The sequence below is a fragment of the Cydia amplana genome, chromosome 7, assembly GCF_948474715.1.
Source record: "Cydia amplana chromosome 7, ilCydAmpl1.1, whole genome shotgun sequence".
In the NCBI taxonomy this organism is placed as follows: domain Eukaryota; kingdom Metazoa; phylum Arthropoda; class Insecta; order Lepidoptera; family Tortricidae; genus Cydia; species Cydia amplana.
This window is the reverse complement of record NC_086075.1, coordinates 14,857,613-14,876,235: the sequence shown is the minus strand read 5'-3', so window position 1 is coordinate 14,876,235 and position 18,623 is coordinate 14,857,613. Positions and strand designations below refer to the sequence as shown.

The window sequence follows — 18,623 nt, the reverse complement described above, 5'->3', positions numbered from 1 at the left end:
AATAATATAAATATCTAACGTGGTATTTTTTCCATGAAAATTTAGTAGGTAGGTACTTATGTAATATGTATAGTAATACCAATAAGCGGGTACTAATAGTAGTTTATGCAACAGTGATATAATAAGGGTTCTTAAAATTCAAGGGTCGAAGTTACAAAACGAGACGTAGTCGAGTTTTGTAAAAAAAGACCCGAGAATTTTAAGAACCAATTATGAGCTGTTGCATACATTACTTTTTCTATGACAGCTGCAGCAAAAAAAAAAAAAAAGAGACCCTTGAATTTTAAGAACCAATTATGAGCTGTTGCATACATTACTTTTTCTATGACAGCTGCAGCAAAAAAAAAAAAAAAAAAAAAAAAAAAAATTATTTAAAAAAAACAGTTATTATTAAAAAAAAGAGTTATTATTAAAAAAAAAGAGTTATTATTTAAAAAAAATTGAGTTATTATTTAAAAAAAAAAAGAGTTATTATTGTAAATGAAAACATACCTCTTTCAATCAAGATGATCGGAACTTGTATCTTTAAAAAAAATAAAGCAGTTGTATTATACTCATAAGATGACTGCTAGCAGTCATCTTATGAGCCTATAGACAAAGCATTCAAATGACATTGCTTTAGATATCACTGTCAGTCATTTAATTGACACATTTAAGTGCTGGAGTAGAAAAAAGTACCTTTCAACAACCTTCGAGACAAATAGAGCAAAATCCGGGTCTAAACAATAAGGCAAACTAACCGTAGGGTTTCTACTAAGTTGGTCATGACACCTTGTACACGGAAACTATAATTGTAGATTAAATACAAGTTTACTATCGCTGTAAACTGGGCGACAAATTTGTACATCATCTGTTTGTCATGAACTTAACATAACCAATTATGACGAATATTAAATGGAAAAAATACACAAATTAGCGAAAGGTACAAAGGTACAACTTTGAAACTTATGTTACTACTAGGCGCAGCGGAAAATTTCATACAACATGATCAGTTCTCATTGCTCTTGGGTGTACAAAAAAACCAAAGTAAGTACATAGTTGGAAATATTACCCACCCCTCTGCAATAATCGTCTAATTGAAAACAAAAAAACACCAAAGAATTATAAGTAGGTACCTATTATAACCATTATCGCTTTCAATCAAGTCCTTTAAAAATAGGGTCATTTGGTAAAAAAAATAGCATTTTTGTAACAATTTAATGGCCTTAAATATTCCGGCCATTAGTAACTTCGAGAAACATTTCTACCCGCATGTAATTTACAACTCAAATTGAGGGTAGCATTGATAAAATCTCACATCATTATTCGCGCTGTGCGTGCGTGCGTTGCTGCGCTGAGGCGTTTTAAAGGCATTATTTGCTTTAGTTTTATTTACAGTTCTACAAATTTAGGTTTAACCTATTTGACTAGTGTTTTACTAACCAAAACTATGACTTCTTTAAAAATGGTGTGTGTATTTAGGCGTTATTTGAAGAAACTGCTGTTCACAATGTAAGTACTTACCTATACTGTTCACTTATGCTAATACAAAATGCATTGTAAAGAGAAAGTAACTGACCTATATTAAAATTGTGTGCTTAAGGAAAGTTGTTAAAATCTTTAAAAACTTGGCAGCAAAATGTAAATTAACATTTGTTTAAGTTTTAGGTTAGTTTAACGAGTTTTTTGTCGGTTGGCAACGAAATAACCGCAGATAGTTAAAATGTATAACGATCGATTAAAGAAAAAAAGTTATATTCAGTAAAATCAGGAACGTTTGGTCTCCGCCATGAAAAAATACGCATAGTGACTGTATATTTTAGAAATTGGCGCTGAATCCAAAAGTAGAACTTTATTGTCTAGTACCTACGTCATTATTTGACATCGCTCTAAAAGTACGTTCGTTATCCCAAGAAATATACGTGTATGACGTCTGTACTTTTATGTCTTTTAAATGTACATTTACTTGTCAGAGATTTTAATTTATATTTTGGGTACCTACCTAAACGTTCTGATATATTTTTTTTATGATTCGATTTTGGTGACCGACCATTATTTAGTTAGTTATTAAATTGTGTTAGGTTTGTGTTTTGATATTATTTGGTGATTTACTTGCAGTTGATTATTCAACAAGCACTTATTTGGCGATGGCTTGATTCGTAGGTACTATAGCCTAGAAAATTGTGTAAAGGCACCGGACGCCTTGCTAAAAATTAAATTGAGGTTATAGGTGTGCCATAAACGTACAAACAATACAACAGAATATTAGGCAAACGGGCCCTTGTAACCAATTAGAAGTCATACGAGCAATTGTCACAGCGTCCCTAAATGGCGCTGGGTCTAGCCGGCTCACACTGGATTTTTTTAGTTTTAATTCCCCGCAGTAGCTAATTGTTACTTCCGCCATTAATTGGATATGAGAACCCGTTTGCCAGATGTCGTTTTTTTAATTGTCCTGGAAGTTAATGAAGGTCAAGGTCTGGGCTTTATAAATGTTAAGCAGGAATATGTGGCAATTGTCAGCACTGTAGATCTAATCATACCTTTTTTATACCACTTTAGTAGCTTATATACATACAGCTTAACTTACGATCATGGTTGGCTTAAGCCTAGGCCAAATTTCTGACTTATTAATTTGACTTCAACCTCTTTCTAGGTAAAGAGTGGTTTTCCGTTAGACTCTTTTATGTAAAAAAAGCAAACTTCTTGTACAAACAAAGAAACAATTCTTTCTAACAAACACAAAAGTCAAAAAGTCTGATAGGGACAAACGATTATCAACGGCTTGTTAAATTTGACAGACTTTTATGACGAGCGAAGAAAGATTTTAATTTTAACATAATAGACCGCGTATAATGTAACTCTTAACTAAATAAGATGTCTACCGATTCTAAATATAAATACATTTAAGTTTAATTTCACACGTTAACTGCAGTCTCAGGCTAGTTCATTTAGCAATAACGACCGCCATTTTGTTTTGGTCGTGCGCCAAATGTCTGCAACCTTACTATGTAATGCGTAATATTGTCATAACAATGCTCGATTGTCATACCCCTGGTTTCCTAATATTAGTCGAATTTGTATATATGAAATAGAGTGTTAGTCTTTAGGCTGTAATGCAATCAAAAATGGTTACTGTTCGTTTTCATCGTAAATAAAAAGGCAGTTAACATTACATACATTTTAATACAGTACATATAAATTGAAAGTTATACAACACGCCCAACACCGATCTCATTGTCATCTTGGTGGCATCGTGCAGTTAGTTAGTATACTTCATTGCAAACCTTATGGCTGAAAATAAACTTGTCCACCCACTCCGTACTCTGTGGGATTTAAGTGGTCTATCTAATTAAAATGTACTTCAAGCTGCCGTAAAAATACAGCAACTTAATCCTTTTCAATAATATGTAAGTAGGTACCTAGCTTGTAGCTATGCATAGGTAAAAAATCGGCCAAGTGCGAGTCGGACTCTCGCACGGAGGGTTCCGCACCATCAACAAAAAATAGAGCAAAACAAGCAAAAAAACGGTCACCCATCCAAGTCCTGACCCCGCCCGACGTTGCTTAACTTCGGTCAAAAATCACGTTTGTTGTATGGGAGCCCCACTTAAATGTTTATTTTATTCTGTTTTTAGTATTTATTGTTATAGCGGCAACAGAAATACATCATCTGTGAAAATTTCAACTGTCTAGCTGTCACGGTTCGTGAGATACAGCCTGGTGACAGACGGACGGACGGACGGACGGACGGACAGCGGAGTCTTAGTAATAGGGTCCCGTTTTTACCCTTTGGGTACGGAACCCTAAAAACTAACTTTCCTAAGACAGACCCAATTAGAAGCCATTTTGTGATAAATTAAGATGGCTCTGTCACGAAATTTTAAAAGATGACTTACTACAAGACGACATATAGGTACGTTTTGTGAAATTAGACAGGTACCTAGACACTAGACAAGTCACAATGCCACTCACTGCAAAAATAAGCAGCAGTTAGTTATCTATTTGTCTGCACTTTCCCGAGTCAAATTGAACCACTAAATTGGTCATTATGGACCACAGTAGACATGTAAAACTTTTAGTAAATTCTGTCAATCATATACATGATTGCGCGTTATAAATTTCTAATAAAAATCTAGACGTTTCGATGATCTCAGCGCACAATACACATATTTGATGTATTATTTCCACAATAGACTCAAGAAGCTTCAAATCCCTCGGTTTTCGCAGAAGACCGTTTGTTTTCTTAAATTAGCAAATCGCTCGTTATTTTAACTTTCAAGGCGTTTTAAAATCGTCTCGTTTGTAGCTTTTACAATGGTTTTAGTACTTTTAGTGCGCCACAAATCGCGCTCGCTGTGTCTGTTTAATGTTAACGTCACCTGAATCTTTTTAGTTTTTATTACTGCCGTCTACCGTTACTCTAATGTTTTTGTTGCCGTCCGAGTATGTAGCTTTCCATATTCTTTAAGGTAGTAATGCAGTTCCGTTATCGTTATAACCGCGGCAGTAACGATTTACTGCCGCGGTTATAACGATCAATCCGTCACTCCTCTTAACAAAGATATTGACATTGACAGTAACACGTTATTGCGGCTGCAATCGTCACCAGAATGTCACCTTAAAACTTATGACGTCAATACGATGAAATTTAATGACACGCAGTAGTCAAGCCAATAGATGCAAACGTTTTTAATCTTGTTAGTTATACATACGTGTACGCTGTGCAATAGGTATACAGAACGCAACTCGTATTTACTTGCTTATCCTTCGTTATCAAAGTAAGCTTGGACTATGGACTCATACAATACAGGAAAGTAACAAAACAATAATACAAATATGTTCATAATTATGGAGAACCCCAGTAATTAAGCAACCAAGGTTTAACCAGGAAAATGAATACTGCTCAACCATTAGAATATTTCAATTTTCCTTGTATTTTCGCCATCTCGAATCTCACATTGATTGTAAATCCCACTGCCTACAATGTTTATAATACATATTTACTCGTATCTTGACCCCTTTACCTGTGATAAAGTTATCGCGACATCGTGTACGCTGTGCAATCTAGGTTTATTGCGACTGATAGGAAATATGCCATGGGAATCGAAATACGTTCGAGAAAACTCATATACATACTTACATAGCCCTTTAGTTTAGACTTATGGTTTTATTTCATCCTTTAAGTTTACATTTGTATGTAATCGAAAAAAGATGGGCCTCATGGGACCAATAAAATAAAATGTTCGTTCATTCCTTGTTATTAAATACGTAGTATGGTGTTTTATGTTCGCTAACTCAACCGATGTCTACCAACTTAAAACAATGCGGGCCCGATTTAATTTTATGGGAAAGAAGATTATAGGGATATTTATGAAGATTACCAGGAAAATAGAATCAATACAGCTTGTTCCATAAATCGGCAAATTTATTCATCGTAAATTATTCTTAAAGTAGACGTCGGCTTATAATCGCGTAATCGTGGTTGAAATTATCAATGACCATGATGCAGTCATGATATCATAATTTCTCAGTTAAAACCGCCTACTGCGTCCTCATTTTAACATTTTTAACCCGAACTTTGTACCGGGACCCAATCCAACGTATAATATTTTCCAACGACGATTCCTTTGCCAACACTAAACAACAAACAAATTTTAACGAAACACAGACTTCTTGTTGTCATGCTACTTAGCAAAGATAACAAAATTACAGGATGTTGAAAAAAAGGCAAAAACTTGTAAAAGAACAGAATTGTCGGTCATTTGCGTGATGCAAATAAAAGGTCGTGAAAAACACCCGAGATTTGTTGCAACCGTGTTAAATATACTTGGGTTAAATATAGAACCAGTATCGATTACATTGCGTGCATTGGACTGAGGTAGAAAGTAAGTGGTTTCGTTACTTCAACTTGAGCCGACTCATAAAACGACTAAAATAACTTCAAAGACCTACATAAAATTGACTAGGGGCTTTGTCAGGACAGTAAAGTTAATGACAAGGACGGATAGCATTATCTTGTCAGTTTAAGTGTGAAATGTAAAGTGAATAGCAGTACGGGATAATTGGTTTTAATTGTATGGAGGTCAGATGACATCGTCGGACCATGACTGGCAGCAGCACGCCTATAGTTCTCACGGTCCACAATACACCATGATACGGGGGCCGTTCGATTGGCATTCATAATACAGCTACAGTCGAAGTCAGAAATACCTTCGCAATTCTGAACCTTTTTCCATTGTAATAAGGCGATAAAAGTATACATATTTTTGACTGCACGGTCTGGATCACCAGGCTTAGTCATGTGTGGATATTCTCTATGGTCGACCGTTAAGGTACCTATATTATTATTACAGCAATCGAAGCGATGCACAATTTAAATATAGATATTGTAGACGGCGAATATCTAACGGATATTTAAGATCTTTATAAGGAACCTGTAGGACAATACCCTGTTTCACGTAAAGAAAATACTTTGTTTTACCGTCAAAATTATGACAGAGTTCTTTGTCGTGTCTGAGTCAACTACCTGATTTGACTAGGAACTACGTTTTCCTTTATTTTCCCAGTCTTCTTTGTTATCTTTTGTCTTGTGTGATGTTTTTATATATATTATAAGAAGGTAAAGGATGCAGGTACTCGTAATTATAAAGCCATTTGGTATTGGTACCCGTCGTGTTACTAACGTAGGGTAACTATTATATAGTTAATCATGCACTTTCAGAATATGGGGCTATTTTAGTAATTGTAGCGGGGTTTATCTAATCTGGGGATAATAAAGTAACTGTAGCTTTGCTTGTTGCATAATGGCGATTTTATGTAAACCCTGACGTCAATGCCTCATCGACCGATATTGCTCGTTAGCTTTCGATGCTGGAGATCAAATGTAGTATCTAAATAATCCCTGTAGTGGTGTTCGTGGCATCCAGCCTTGCTTCCTGTTTGATAAACTATCATATGGGTTTCGCCTTTTAAATATGACTACTAAATGGACCATACCATACCAATACCAATTCATCCTGATGTCTTTTGGTCGTTTAACCTCCTGAAACCGAGAAGAGAACCGCATTTATTTTGTTTTTAAATGTGGAACCATTAGTTAGGTACTCAATAAAAGATCAAAATAGATTGTGGACTAAGTACCTACATTTTTTTTACACTGTGAGTCTTAGGAAAAGAATCATTATCAAACATATATATACCTACAATCGTGTCGCTATTCGATGATTCTTTGTTAATAAAATTCCGCGATATATTACACATACAATGATTGTTCGATTGTCTCCAGACTTATGATTTGCTATGTATGAATGCGCACGGGCCGACATCCGCTGCACTCTGTTTTCAGTTAACCCACGACGACTGAATAACAAAGCCGTCTTTCGAGACAAGCAAGTTGACTTTGAAATACGTTCCTATCTCAAGAAACAATGGCCTGAAATTAGTGATGCATGTTAACATTGTTAACATGTGATGTACCAATCCGTTTACTTTTGTACGATGTTCGAGAGTGATTGGCAAAACTAGACATGGAAACAAAAGAATCCACCGTTGAACTGAAGTTTACTAATTTACCGTGTCGATGATAGACGAAAGCGGTGATAGGTGTTTAGCGAAATACCGTAATGCGTTAGTTGATTAAAGGGGGCTTCCGCAGTGCGGGGTCGAGTCCCCATAACATAGCAATGAGTTAACGGGAGAGGTGCGTTCAGTCGCAGTCGCCACCCACCGCCGCGAAGCGGTGGCCGGTCGCTCCGGCAGTCAAATAGTCAACGTTGGCTCGGTCGTGTGTATCCAGAGTCGCGGAGGCGGCGGTCTGCGCTGCGCCGCGCCAAATCGTTGGCGCGCTGCCGCGTCGCCAGCCGCCAGTCGCCGAAACCGCCCGCTCGTGTGAAGTGTCTGTGTCAAACTCTAACTGCTTTTCGATGCTCTTCGCTCCTATCGCCGTCGAGGCGATGAAGTGTAAAGAGGAAAACTGTGAGGTCGGCGTGATCCTGGAGCACAACTCCCTGATCGTCCTGTCCACGGACAAGACTATCGTCTGCCTCTGCGGAAGGGATAGGAACAACCCCTTCGAGCGCGGGTAATTCACAACATTGCTAATGGTACGACGATTACATCAACTTTATCTCGTACGTGCTAACGCAACTCCTATTTTAATTGCTATTATAAAGCTACTCATTCGTTACATAGGTTTATCGACTTATTAGCAAATAGATTAGATTCCGTATCACCCAAACAAGTTTGGCACAACTTCGGCTTGTACATATTTCCAAACAGATACCTGACCAACCTGTTATAATATTAAAAAAAGAAGTAGGTAATTAAGTAAATCCTAAAATCATTTAATCACACTGTAAATATCTTGTAATTGAAAACCGCACGTTTTCTATTGTATTAGTGAAAGCGTAATCCATTGTTATCTTCAAATGGTAATTTCTCTGCTTTTGTGCGAGTTTCACGTCTAAGAGCACGGACAATCACTTAGTTTCCACTACATTTTATGATGTAGGTACAGTTTACTAGAAAAGCAATTCATAGCGGTTAGTTTTGTTCAGGTAGTCTGATTTTATTACCTGAAAAGCGAAGTAAGTACAGGGTAATTCTTTAAAATTGCACTTGTTTTGTTTCGTTCTAAAATTGTCACGACTCACGAGTTAGCAATTCGTCGGCGTGGTGAAATCCGCTATAATTTGACGCTCATCAAGCGTCTGGTCAAGGCATTCGCGCAATTGGCCATAATCCAGTCTCCTTGTTTACATAAAATGATTATGTAGTTATTCGGATCACAAACATCATACATTAACACAAATTGTATATTAACTTCATATTCTTTGACATTACTTCGGGTAGGAAAATTATAATTTTCCTTTAATATCAAGTTCCTCAAGCTATAATTATTAATTCGTGCTAATGAATAAGAACAATTATTGACTTTATTACTGTCACTGTCTGATTTCCCAAGATGGAAGGTTAACGAAAACAAAATCAAGTTCAATTTAGTTTACTGATAATCCAATTAGTTAACTTGGTCATTATTAATTCCTCATGAATTTATAATGGTTTTGCTTATACTGAGTATACACGCGCCAGAACTATACATGTATGTCAAGAAACAGATTACAATATACATAGAATCAAACTTGAATGTTAGCAACTTATTTTGCTAAACAATATTCGCCAACAATGTATACATATGTCCGCGTTCTAAATTACTTTTATGGAATGCCATTTACAGATTGAAGTCTGAATGAGTCAACAGACAGGCAAAAACTTTAACTTAACGTACAGGTAACTCGATGACCGCACAGACAAGGTCGTGGCCGGTCGGACATCGCCTCCCAAAACGAATTTATTCAAGGAATTTTAAGTACTGCTTAATTTTATATATTTGATCACTTAAGCGCGATAATTAAGTTGAGTTAGACGGAATGAAGATGGAATTAAGTCGGAATCCTTGAAACTAAAATAACCTTTCTTTTTATTTTGCTCTACTTAGTTACTAAATAATAATAACATCAATAAATTGCTCTGATAATTAGCTTAAGATAATTTATAAGTATATATGTTACGATTTATAAGTGCTTGTTGCTAGGCCTACCTACATGAATAAAGTATATTTTGACTATTGACTAAAAGGTCTAAAGATAGCACAAAGCTAAGTTATTTTAACACTCCTGTTAATTAAATTGAGTTAGTCATAACATAAGTTAGCAACCTTGAGGTAAAAAATACCTCTAGGTACTATTTTAATACCTGTCTATACCTACGTTTTACTATTAGATACGCGGAAGCGAAAGGCACTCAATCTATCCACACTACAGGCATTGTAGAAGCGAGTTAGTTTAACTTTACATTATCTTAAGGTTAGTCAAGATGGAGGTTAAACACGATAACGTCGATAACCTTCTGCCTATATATATAAGAAACGTGTTAACCTACACACACAGGTGGGGCAGGTGCTGACTTTCTTCCGACGTTTATATAACTGACATGGCGACGGCTTTATACCTAAACACCGTGCAGCGGTTTCGTAAACAGAACTCTGTTAACAAATGGTGCCCGTTTTTTAAGCAGGGAACCCAGATATTCATAATATGTTGATGTTTCAAGGATGCCAAGGAACAGACTTCATGGCAACCGAACCGAGAGTGCGAAATTGCGACGGAAGATAATGGCCGTCGCGCGGGTTACTATTTGAGTAAATTACTTTTAAAATATTACTGTTTAAAATTTAGTCTGACAGATCCCTCGGCTATATCATTTGCTAGTTTATACTCAAATTATAGTGTTATGGTATGCAGGGTAACGATATATTAAAATAAATGAGAATTAGACATGTTTTTCTTATTCTTTTCTATCAAGCCTTTAAATATTTTGGTTGGAGTTTACCCTTACAAACATAATCTATTTTCCTTGTGAATTTTTTATGATATCGATCTTGCCCTTGATTAAAACGAATAAAAATTTAATATATAAAGTACAGTAATAGTACAAGTACAATTAGTAGTATTAGTTTCAAAATTGCTCATAAGTATACAAAATAGTGTCTCCAATCGCATTTATATTTATACTAGGTTAAGGCTGTCATATCGTTGGAACATTAGTAACCTTATACAAATGTAACCTAAACAATCTAAACATTACGGCATTTACAGGTAGGTAGGGAAATTTTTGAAATTAAAATAAACAGGTGAATTAAAATAAACCTTACTTTATTATTATGTCAGTTTTTCTTAAAGTGTCAGTAACAGAACAATAACTTTTCCCGACAACAAAGGCATGGAAGACTGTCTCTTAACTATTTGAACCTTTTGATCTGAATGAGTCGATAGATGGCGCCTCTTTATTAAATCGTACCCCTAGTAAATACAGTTTGACGTCAATCGAAATCGAACGCTAATAATCATTTCATTAATTTGTATTGTATTGATTGTTGGTAACTGTATAAACTACGTGATGTAAGATTCCAGAATGTTTGCGTTCATTGTTAGGTAGCTATACGAAACTTTATTTTAATTATTCCTTTTTATATTCATTGTGGTTATCACAAAACTGAAAGTTACGCGTCACTTTAACATGTAACTTTTAAGTGAGACTTTAAGGTACAAATTAAAATGAAAATACATACTCATAATAGGCATTATTTCATTTGATAGGTAATCAACGGTAAATAGCGTGATCATGTCATGTTTAAAAGCCGATAGCCTTCCATTGACGTAAAACGGGTCAATAAATTATGGCATGGTAACCGAAATTATCACTATCGCTTCAACAAAATAAACTTGTTAAATAATATCATTGCTTGATGAAATCGTTGTATATCATATTGCTTATTACGATTATGATGGTAATATTACCTAATAGATTAGAACATGTTTATAAAGATTTTGATTGGCACATCTGATCGCATAATGGCTTGAATTCGTTATTTCGTTTCACATTGATCATTCAATTATGTTGTGACGGTTATAACAAGTTGATTAATTCAACGGCTTCCAAGCGCCATATGACCGTCTAAGGCCCACTTGCACCAGTTGCACCGTTTCACTAACTCGGTGTTAACCGGTTAAACCTGGAGTTGCCATGGTTACCAGTACAATTTGACACTGGGTAACGGTTTATCCCCGGGTTAAAGTAATGGTGCAAGTGGGCCTAAGAGGCATAGCAACCAGACAAAACAAATATTGTTATGCCAATAAAGGTATTATTTCATCCAGGTCTCAATGCCAAACACAAACAACCACGCTTCGCTTCCACGTTGCCAGATAGGTGTTATATTTTAAGACAAAAATAACTAGATTCTGTATAAGTGTTTGTGTAAACCTAGACATAACAACAACATTCTCTTCTAACATTGCGCCAAGGTTTTGCGTTACATATTTAATTAATATTTCATGATTATAACATTACCTACTCGTATATTTTAACATGAAGGGTGTACCTACCTACTTGCCATGTACTTACTCTAAGATTCACTTATTTAATTAACTTCTTTTTACTATTCAAAATTCCGAAAGAACGTATATACCTGTAATAATTTAACCTGTAATAATTTATTTATAAACATCATATTACACTGATTGCCTTAAATACTAGAAACTCTGTTTCCTAAATAGGTATAACCCGTACTTTAGGGTAAACAGCGGTCCTCACCAGAATATTAGTTGTAGATGTTTATATTTTATACAATTTTTATACAAAAAAGAGAAAAAGACAATTGAGAATCATTTTTAAATCATTAATACAGTAAAATTAACTTATAGATCTAAATCTGAAGCTGGTGTGTGTGTGTGTGTGTGTGTGTGTGTGTGTGTGTGTGTGTGTGTGTGTGTGTGTGTGTGTGTGTGTGTGTGTGTGTGTGTGAGTGTGTGTGTCTATGCAGAAAAATTGACTTAAATGTTAGTTAAGTAATTATATTCAGAATTTCTTCAGTGGTTTCGTAATTTTGATCTAAAAGCCAGTTAGTAACAATAGTTTTACATTCCCTTTTAGTTGTGTTATAAATATTTTGTGTTTTATTAAGTTTATTATAAACATATGGTCCATTAAAATCAAAAAATCTTCGGCTAAAAGCTGTGTTAAATCTTTTGGATCTTTTCCCGACATAGAACGCTCTACGACAGTTATTATTTCTTACATGTTGTATATTATAGTCAAGTTTAGAGTGGTATTTGAGGGCAACGCTTAAAATAAATAGTTGTCTTACGGACAGAACTTTTGCAGTTTTATATAAATATTCAGTGGGAGTTAAGAAAGGCAGAGAGTGCATAACTTTAAGTACGAAGCGTTGTGCTCTTTCGAGATGTATTAGAGTTGTTTTAAAAAATATTAAGTATTAAAAATTATAATATTATAATAACCCAATTTTAATTATGTATAAGAATTACCTATTAATAATAACGCCAGTCAAGTTTATAGGATCATAATATATGTCATCCTTGACATAGCTGAGCTGAGACTTATCAAAGATAACGTTACGGAGGTAAGCACAAGATGTAGTACGGAATTTGATCTCTGCAATCTGTCATTGATTTATTATGGAAGATATTCGTTTTAAAACTCTCTACTAATAAGACAACTCGTGGTTACTTGCTGTCCTTATACTTACCCCCTAGACGTCTCAAGGGTAACTGAATGGCTCCCTACCTGTGTTTTTATCCCATATCCTCTAGCCGCGTCACACCTTGCCAAGCAAAATGAAATTCTATTTTGTCAACACAAAGTTCAAATTAGAATGGAACAGGAGACCTTTTTATAGGTCTCTGGGCGGCTAGAGGACATGCCTTTATGTATACGAGTCAAAGCCCGAAGCTTTGCTTAGCTAAGGGCATTGCTCCTCGCTCTCCCTTGCCCTGCAGCCCTACTTTGCCTTTTGTAATCGAAAGCGCTAAATTCGTACCTCCTCTTCCCGTCCGTGCATTCGAAGGGTCGGTGGAAAGAGATGCAATAATAGCATTCGCTGCGTCTACTAGCTATAGGCCAGCAGTGCGTGAAGTGTATATATATTGGTATGCATATTTATACGGGTTCGAGATCCCATGCTGTGGACTTTGAACTCGGTTAATGGTGAAACGCAGCGTTGATTGAACCCTCATTTTGTTTCAACGATCGATAGTCAACGTTGCTTTGCTAAAAGCAATTTTAATGGATGTACTTACTCTCAGTTTTCATAACCGTTCACTATTAATTGTTGGAACGGCACGAAGCAATCACGCTTGAAAGTAGATAAGTGGTTACACGTGCCTAGAAATATAGGAAATATATTACCTCAGCCTTCTTTTGTTTTATGTCGATGTTTGTGTCACAAAAAAATTGAGTTGTTATTCTTATTTCTACACAATTGTTTCTGTATTACATTATTTTTGTATGTTCATTGTGTACCAAATACCTACAAATGATCCTTTGACGCAAAATCATTGTTTAGCCATATCTCGTCATAACAACATTGTTTACAATCGTCACTCACAGTCGTAGTAAGTATCGGCAATTCCGATTAAAAACAAATTTCGCATATTAATTTGCAGTTTACCTAGTACGCGTAAGCGAGAAACCCAACGGTTGCGCATAGATGCGTCACAGACCATACCCTCCTGTCAAGATACGATTGCGGGCAACCGTTCGTAGTTTTTCGCGGAAAAAGGCCAGCCACATCGTCAGGCGGAGCCCCTCCCTCCTCTTTCCCCTCACCGGCAGCGTCACGTACGCGTCTATAAAAGCAGCGCGCGCCCCTCCACTTCAACTCAGACGCATGGAGTACTCCGTAGAGGTCGTTTGGCACGAGCGAGCGCTTTGCTAGGCACCTGCCGGCCCATCTTCACGATATAATTCTAGTCATCGCGTAGCATCAGCTCGCGTACCGCGGTCTCCGCACGTTCCTACGAACAGTGATAGTGCAATATCCCCCTACTAATTCTAAAACTTGTGATAATTTAATTTAAATTTAGTTGTTAGTTACGCGACACGGCTGTGAGTGATTGTGAAGCAATGTTGTGACTGCCCGACTGGAACTTGTTACCTGTGATCCAGCCCAGTTGTGTCGAAGGACCGTTTGGATTTGGTACCATGGTTGGAAACAACGGTACTATGATGGCGATTCGTATCGTCCACAGCAAGCTGAGGAAGCGAGAGGAGCACTCTGCCTCGGTGCACCCCGCCGAGGTGCTGACGCCGGTGCCTGCGCCAGCGCCTGAGCCGCTCGCCTTCCGCCAGCAGCCGCTGTGGCAGTTCCCCCCACCGCTGCCTCCGCCTTACGTCTATCCTCATGATCAGGTTGGTACTTCTCATTACCACACTCTACTATTTAAAGCTCCAGTTGGGTAATCTATAAATAATAACAAACCAGCTCTAACCGTTACACTTGACCTCATTAAAGCTCTGCGGAGCCCCCGCGCTCCAGTCCCATTATTGCCTTGGCAACGATTGAAACAAATGGAAAGTTGTATGCCGCAAAACGTTGCATTATGACACGATAGAAATCGTGACAGGTCTGACCCACGCCTGAGAGAGAGTTGCTATTATAGCATGGCCACGATATCTACCTAGCGCTAAACAAATTTAAATGTCGGGACACGCTTGTGAAGTAGAAAGCTGTACAAGGCGAGCGTGTTGTAACACTTCGACCTTCTTTCTTTGTAGTTGTCTGCCATTCAGACGAGGCTAGCGCTAACGTGTACTTTGAATAATATTGCAATACTTACCGTCAAACAATTTAACCTCAATTGCACGCTCTAATAACTCCGTCTCGAGGCCTAGCATAAACCTTCAATGCACTGAATGATGATCCATGTGTGCTGAACGTGTGTAAAGACCACACACACCCGCGATCCATCAGGAAATATAGAATGCTAATGTGTCTTTGTAATAGCGTATTCAAGGCTTATTCTCATGTGGCCTCAACGTTTACTTTGCTATAGGTACTTCCTAGTTACAGACATCGCACATTTTTAAATAAGCTAGCCACGCCGAGCCGGCTTTAAATGGCATCCAGGGTACGAACCCGAACGAAAATAAAGAATAGAAACCCAAAGCCGGGCATGGGATAATAGAAGCCAGACACAAAAAGTTCCCTCGAATGATACGCCCGGGACGACCTTCTGTTTGAAACGTCTGCTCGGATAGCAACTGTGTCTCAAAATAACAGGCATTGTGTAACGGCTGTGTAGGTTTCAATACCGGTGCGAATGCAGCAAATGCATCGGGGACGCTAACGGAACCGCTAAATCGGGCACCGATCCTTAGGTCAACAAACTCGCTCTACATGTAGAGATAGCTGACGGTATGTTTCTTTGTTTCCAGGACAATCTGATGCAGCCCCTTGGTAACGAGCGCGCGAGTTTCCGCAGCCTTCGCAAGAACATCGGCGGTCGTTGGAAGCGCCTGGTGAAGAAAAAACCTGAGCAAGAAGTGTACACGATCCCTCCCGAGCTCAAACCTCAGCTCAAGCAGATATACGTGTACTAGCACTAGCCCTAAGAGTAACTATTGTAGCAGCAGCAACTGTTCACAGCACTGAAGCAGGGACCCTCACGCTGATCGAGCGATGACTTCAGCTAACTATACGGTTGTCAATTCACATTGCATATCGTAAAAACTTTGTCAGAACATCTGCACGGCTGCACAGCCCTTTATCTCTTGAACATATCGTTTAGACCAATTATTTTCTAATGACCAATGTTAATTAAATTTTATTTTCATTCAGCACTACATTGTGATGTAAAATCTAGAATTTGTATTAATAAGTATTAGAACACTGAAGTGTGTTGTTCCGTTGCAGAATTCCGAATGTTGTGCAAGTATGAGTGATAGTTAAAAGAATTTTAGTTAAATGATTAATTTAAAGCTATGAATGATTTAGGAAGATGCGGTCGCGCATACTAGTGACGAAAATCCAATAATTATGATAAAATAAACGATGCCTTGTTGAACGTATGTAATTTTGACTAATTAGGGCATTTTGTAGTTCATTTAACTTATTGTAGACACGATCGTTCGTAGACGAAATCGATCAAATAGTTTTGTGGAGCTATATTATTATATACACGTATGTATGTGCATGAAACGTGGTGTGTGACCAGCTATAGATTGATGCAGTATTTTATTGTCATTCATGAGTGTTGTGAGCGAGACTGAATTTATGGTACAATCAGACCGTAACGTGACTTATTACATTCAAATTCAATATTTTCTGATATTATTGACGTTCTATATTTTTTCAATATTTCTTAATATGACCTAGTTTGTTGAATGTTGCGTTACTTGCATGTTATAGTAGTATAATTTTGAGATTCTCGCCCGGTTCTTACTGTGATAACTAGAAGGAAGAATAAAAAATGTAAAGATGACATATCGAGTTTGAATTGCCTTACCCTGATCAATACAAAATAGGAAGGACCGAGGGCCGAGAATGTATTTAGCTCATATTGAGCCCGATATTGTGAAGAGTTAAGTTTGTAGCTTATAGGTACAATTCAGCCATTTTGATTTCATTATCTTGCATTAGAAGACACAATGTTATACCTAACAGATTTCTATCAGAGTGAAACGTTGAAATGTAATCTTTCATTGAAATATAAAAATATAAATTCCATCATGAATATTTTGTTTCTATTGCCCCAAAAACACCTAAAAAGGTATTTTACGAGTAATAAAATCAAAGAAAATCTTACAATAAGTAGGTAACTCGGTAAAGAGGTCAAGCCTATTAGCAGAATTGGCATAATATCTACTACAACATACTATGAATACTATCAGATATAGTTATGTAATACACGCGACTGCAAAATACAACTGACCCTCAAAATCGTTATTATTATTCACAAAATGTGAAAGCAAAACAAATCTAACAATAACAATAAAATAGTAATACAGTGACCTCTAGTAGTATAGTTTGTTATTGTTTACAAAACAGAAAACAGCGCTATCTCTAGGCCCGTTATGTAATTATTACGGCATGCGATAACGGTCACACTTTACGGAAATATACAAGTCACTAGGTCCTCGACCGTGATAGTTCAGTCAACGTCTACAAGATGGCATTGAAATCGCTGTTGACAGCGCCATCTATGGAATCGAGCTGACACTAATGACACAAACTAGTGATTATGGTTTCGCCTTAGTACGAGTACAATATTAACATGCTAGAGGTCGTTGTTATAAAAACCTACTTGCATGTTTATGATACAAGTATTACCATGCTAGATGTAGGGAGTTCTCCCGGTACTGGTTTTCTAAACAAATACAGTACCGGAACCGGGAATTCCCGGTTCTTGCCATACAAACTCAGTACTACCGGGAGCCATAGACTCTAGGAATCCTCTGTCTGTGCCAGGAGCATTCCCTACCTAGATGTCGTTGTAATTATAAACCTACTTTCATGTTTAAGGTAAGTACTTGAAAAATTTATTGAAGTGACAGCGTAATCATTATACTCGAGTTGACTCGAGCAACAAATGAAATTTGGTATGGAGACAGTTTAAGCAATTGCGATCGTAGTAGTAGTGGTAATAGAAAAAATATTGCCTATCTCAGTCTCACTCTAGCAGATAGCAAACTATGTAAACAAACCCGCCATCACTCCCGCCATATTAAAATTGTCTCTGAATTTCAATTTACTAGTAACTTCTGTTTACATAGTAACTATGTAAACAAAAGTTACTAGTTAGCAAGTTCCATATAATGACACATTAGGCAAAAACTTAATAGACTAATATAAGTATTATGTATGACCATGCTGACTTTGCACAAACTTAATTGACGGTAGGAATGCATGTCGGTGGCCGATCGTAAGATCAGGCATATCGTGAAATTCCTAGGCATATCATGAAACGTGAAAATCTTTGACCCGTTCCCTGAGTCGACGGAGCCACTTGTCATTGTCAGAGCCCTTGAGTGGCATGAAAACTTATCGTGGTCCGATTTTATAGGTACTTAACTTTAATCGAAGTCTTGACACTGGTGTTTCCTCTTATTTTGTAAATTGAGATCGTACTTACTCATTTCAAAATGAAAGAAATATCTTAGATAATGATTTTAATTTCACATCATTTTCCATCATTATCTGTCTCACCACAAACTTCACCACCTAATCATGTCTTATGATTCCCCCAACGCCAGTATATAAACGCTAACAAAGTAAACAACAA

General features: G+C 36.9%; 1 protein-coding gene across 4 annotated transcripts in view; it reads left to right on the top strand.

Moving 5' to 3' along the window:
• LOC134649628 (uncharacterized) overlaps positions 1-17,075 on the top strand; it is a 297,644-nt gene extending 280,569 nt beyond the window's left edge. For 3 of the 4 annotated variants that reach the window (XM_063504461.1, XM_063504462.1, XM_063504463.1), the window contains 2 exons: positions 14,592-14,751; positions 15,778-17,075. In XM_063504461.1, coding sequence (XP_063360531.1) covers positions 14,592-14,751; positions 15,778-15,942 — 325 coding nt within the window. In that variant the 3' untranslated portion in view covers positions 15,943-17,075. Of the gene's footprint in view, positions 1-7,701; positions 8,063-14,591; positions 14,752-15,777 lie in introns of those variants that run through there. The other variant, XM_063504464.1, reaches the window with a different exon arrangement.
• Positions 17,076-18,623: the final 1,548 nt, after the last annotated feature.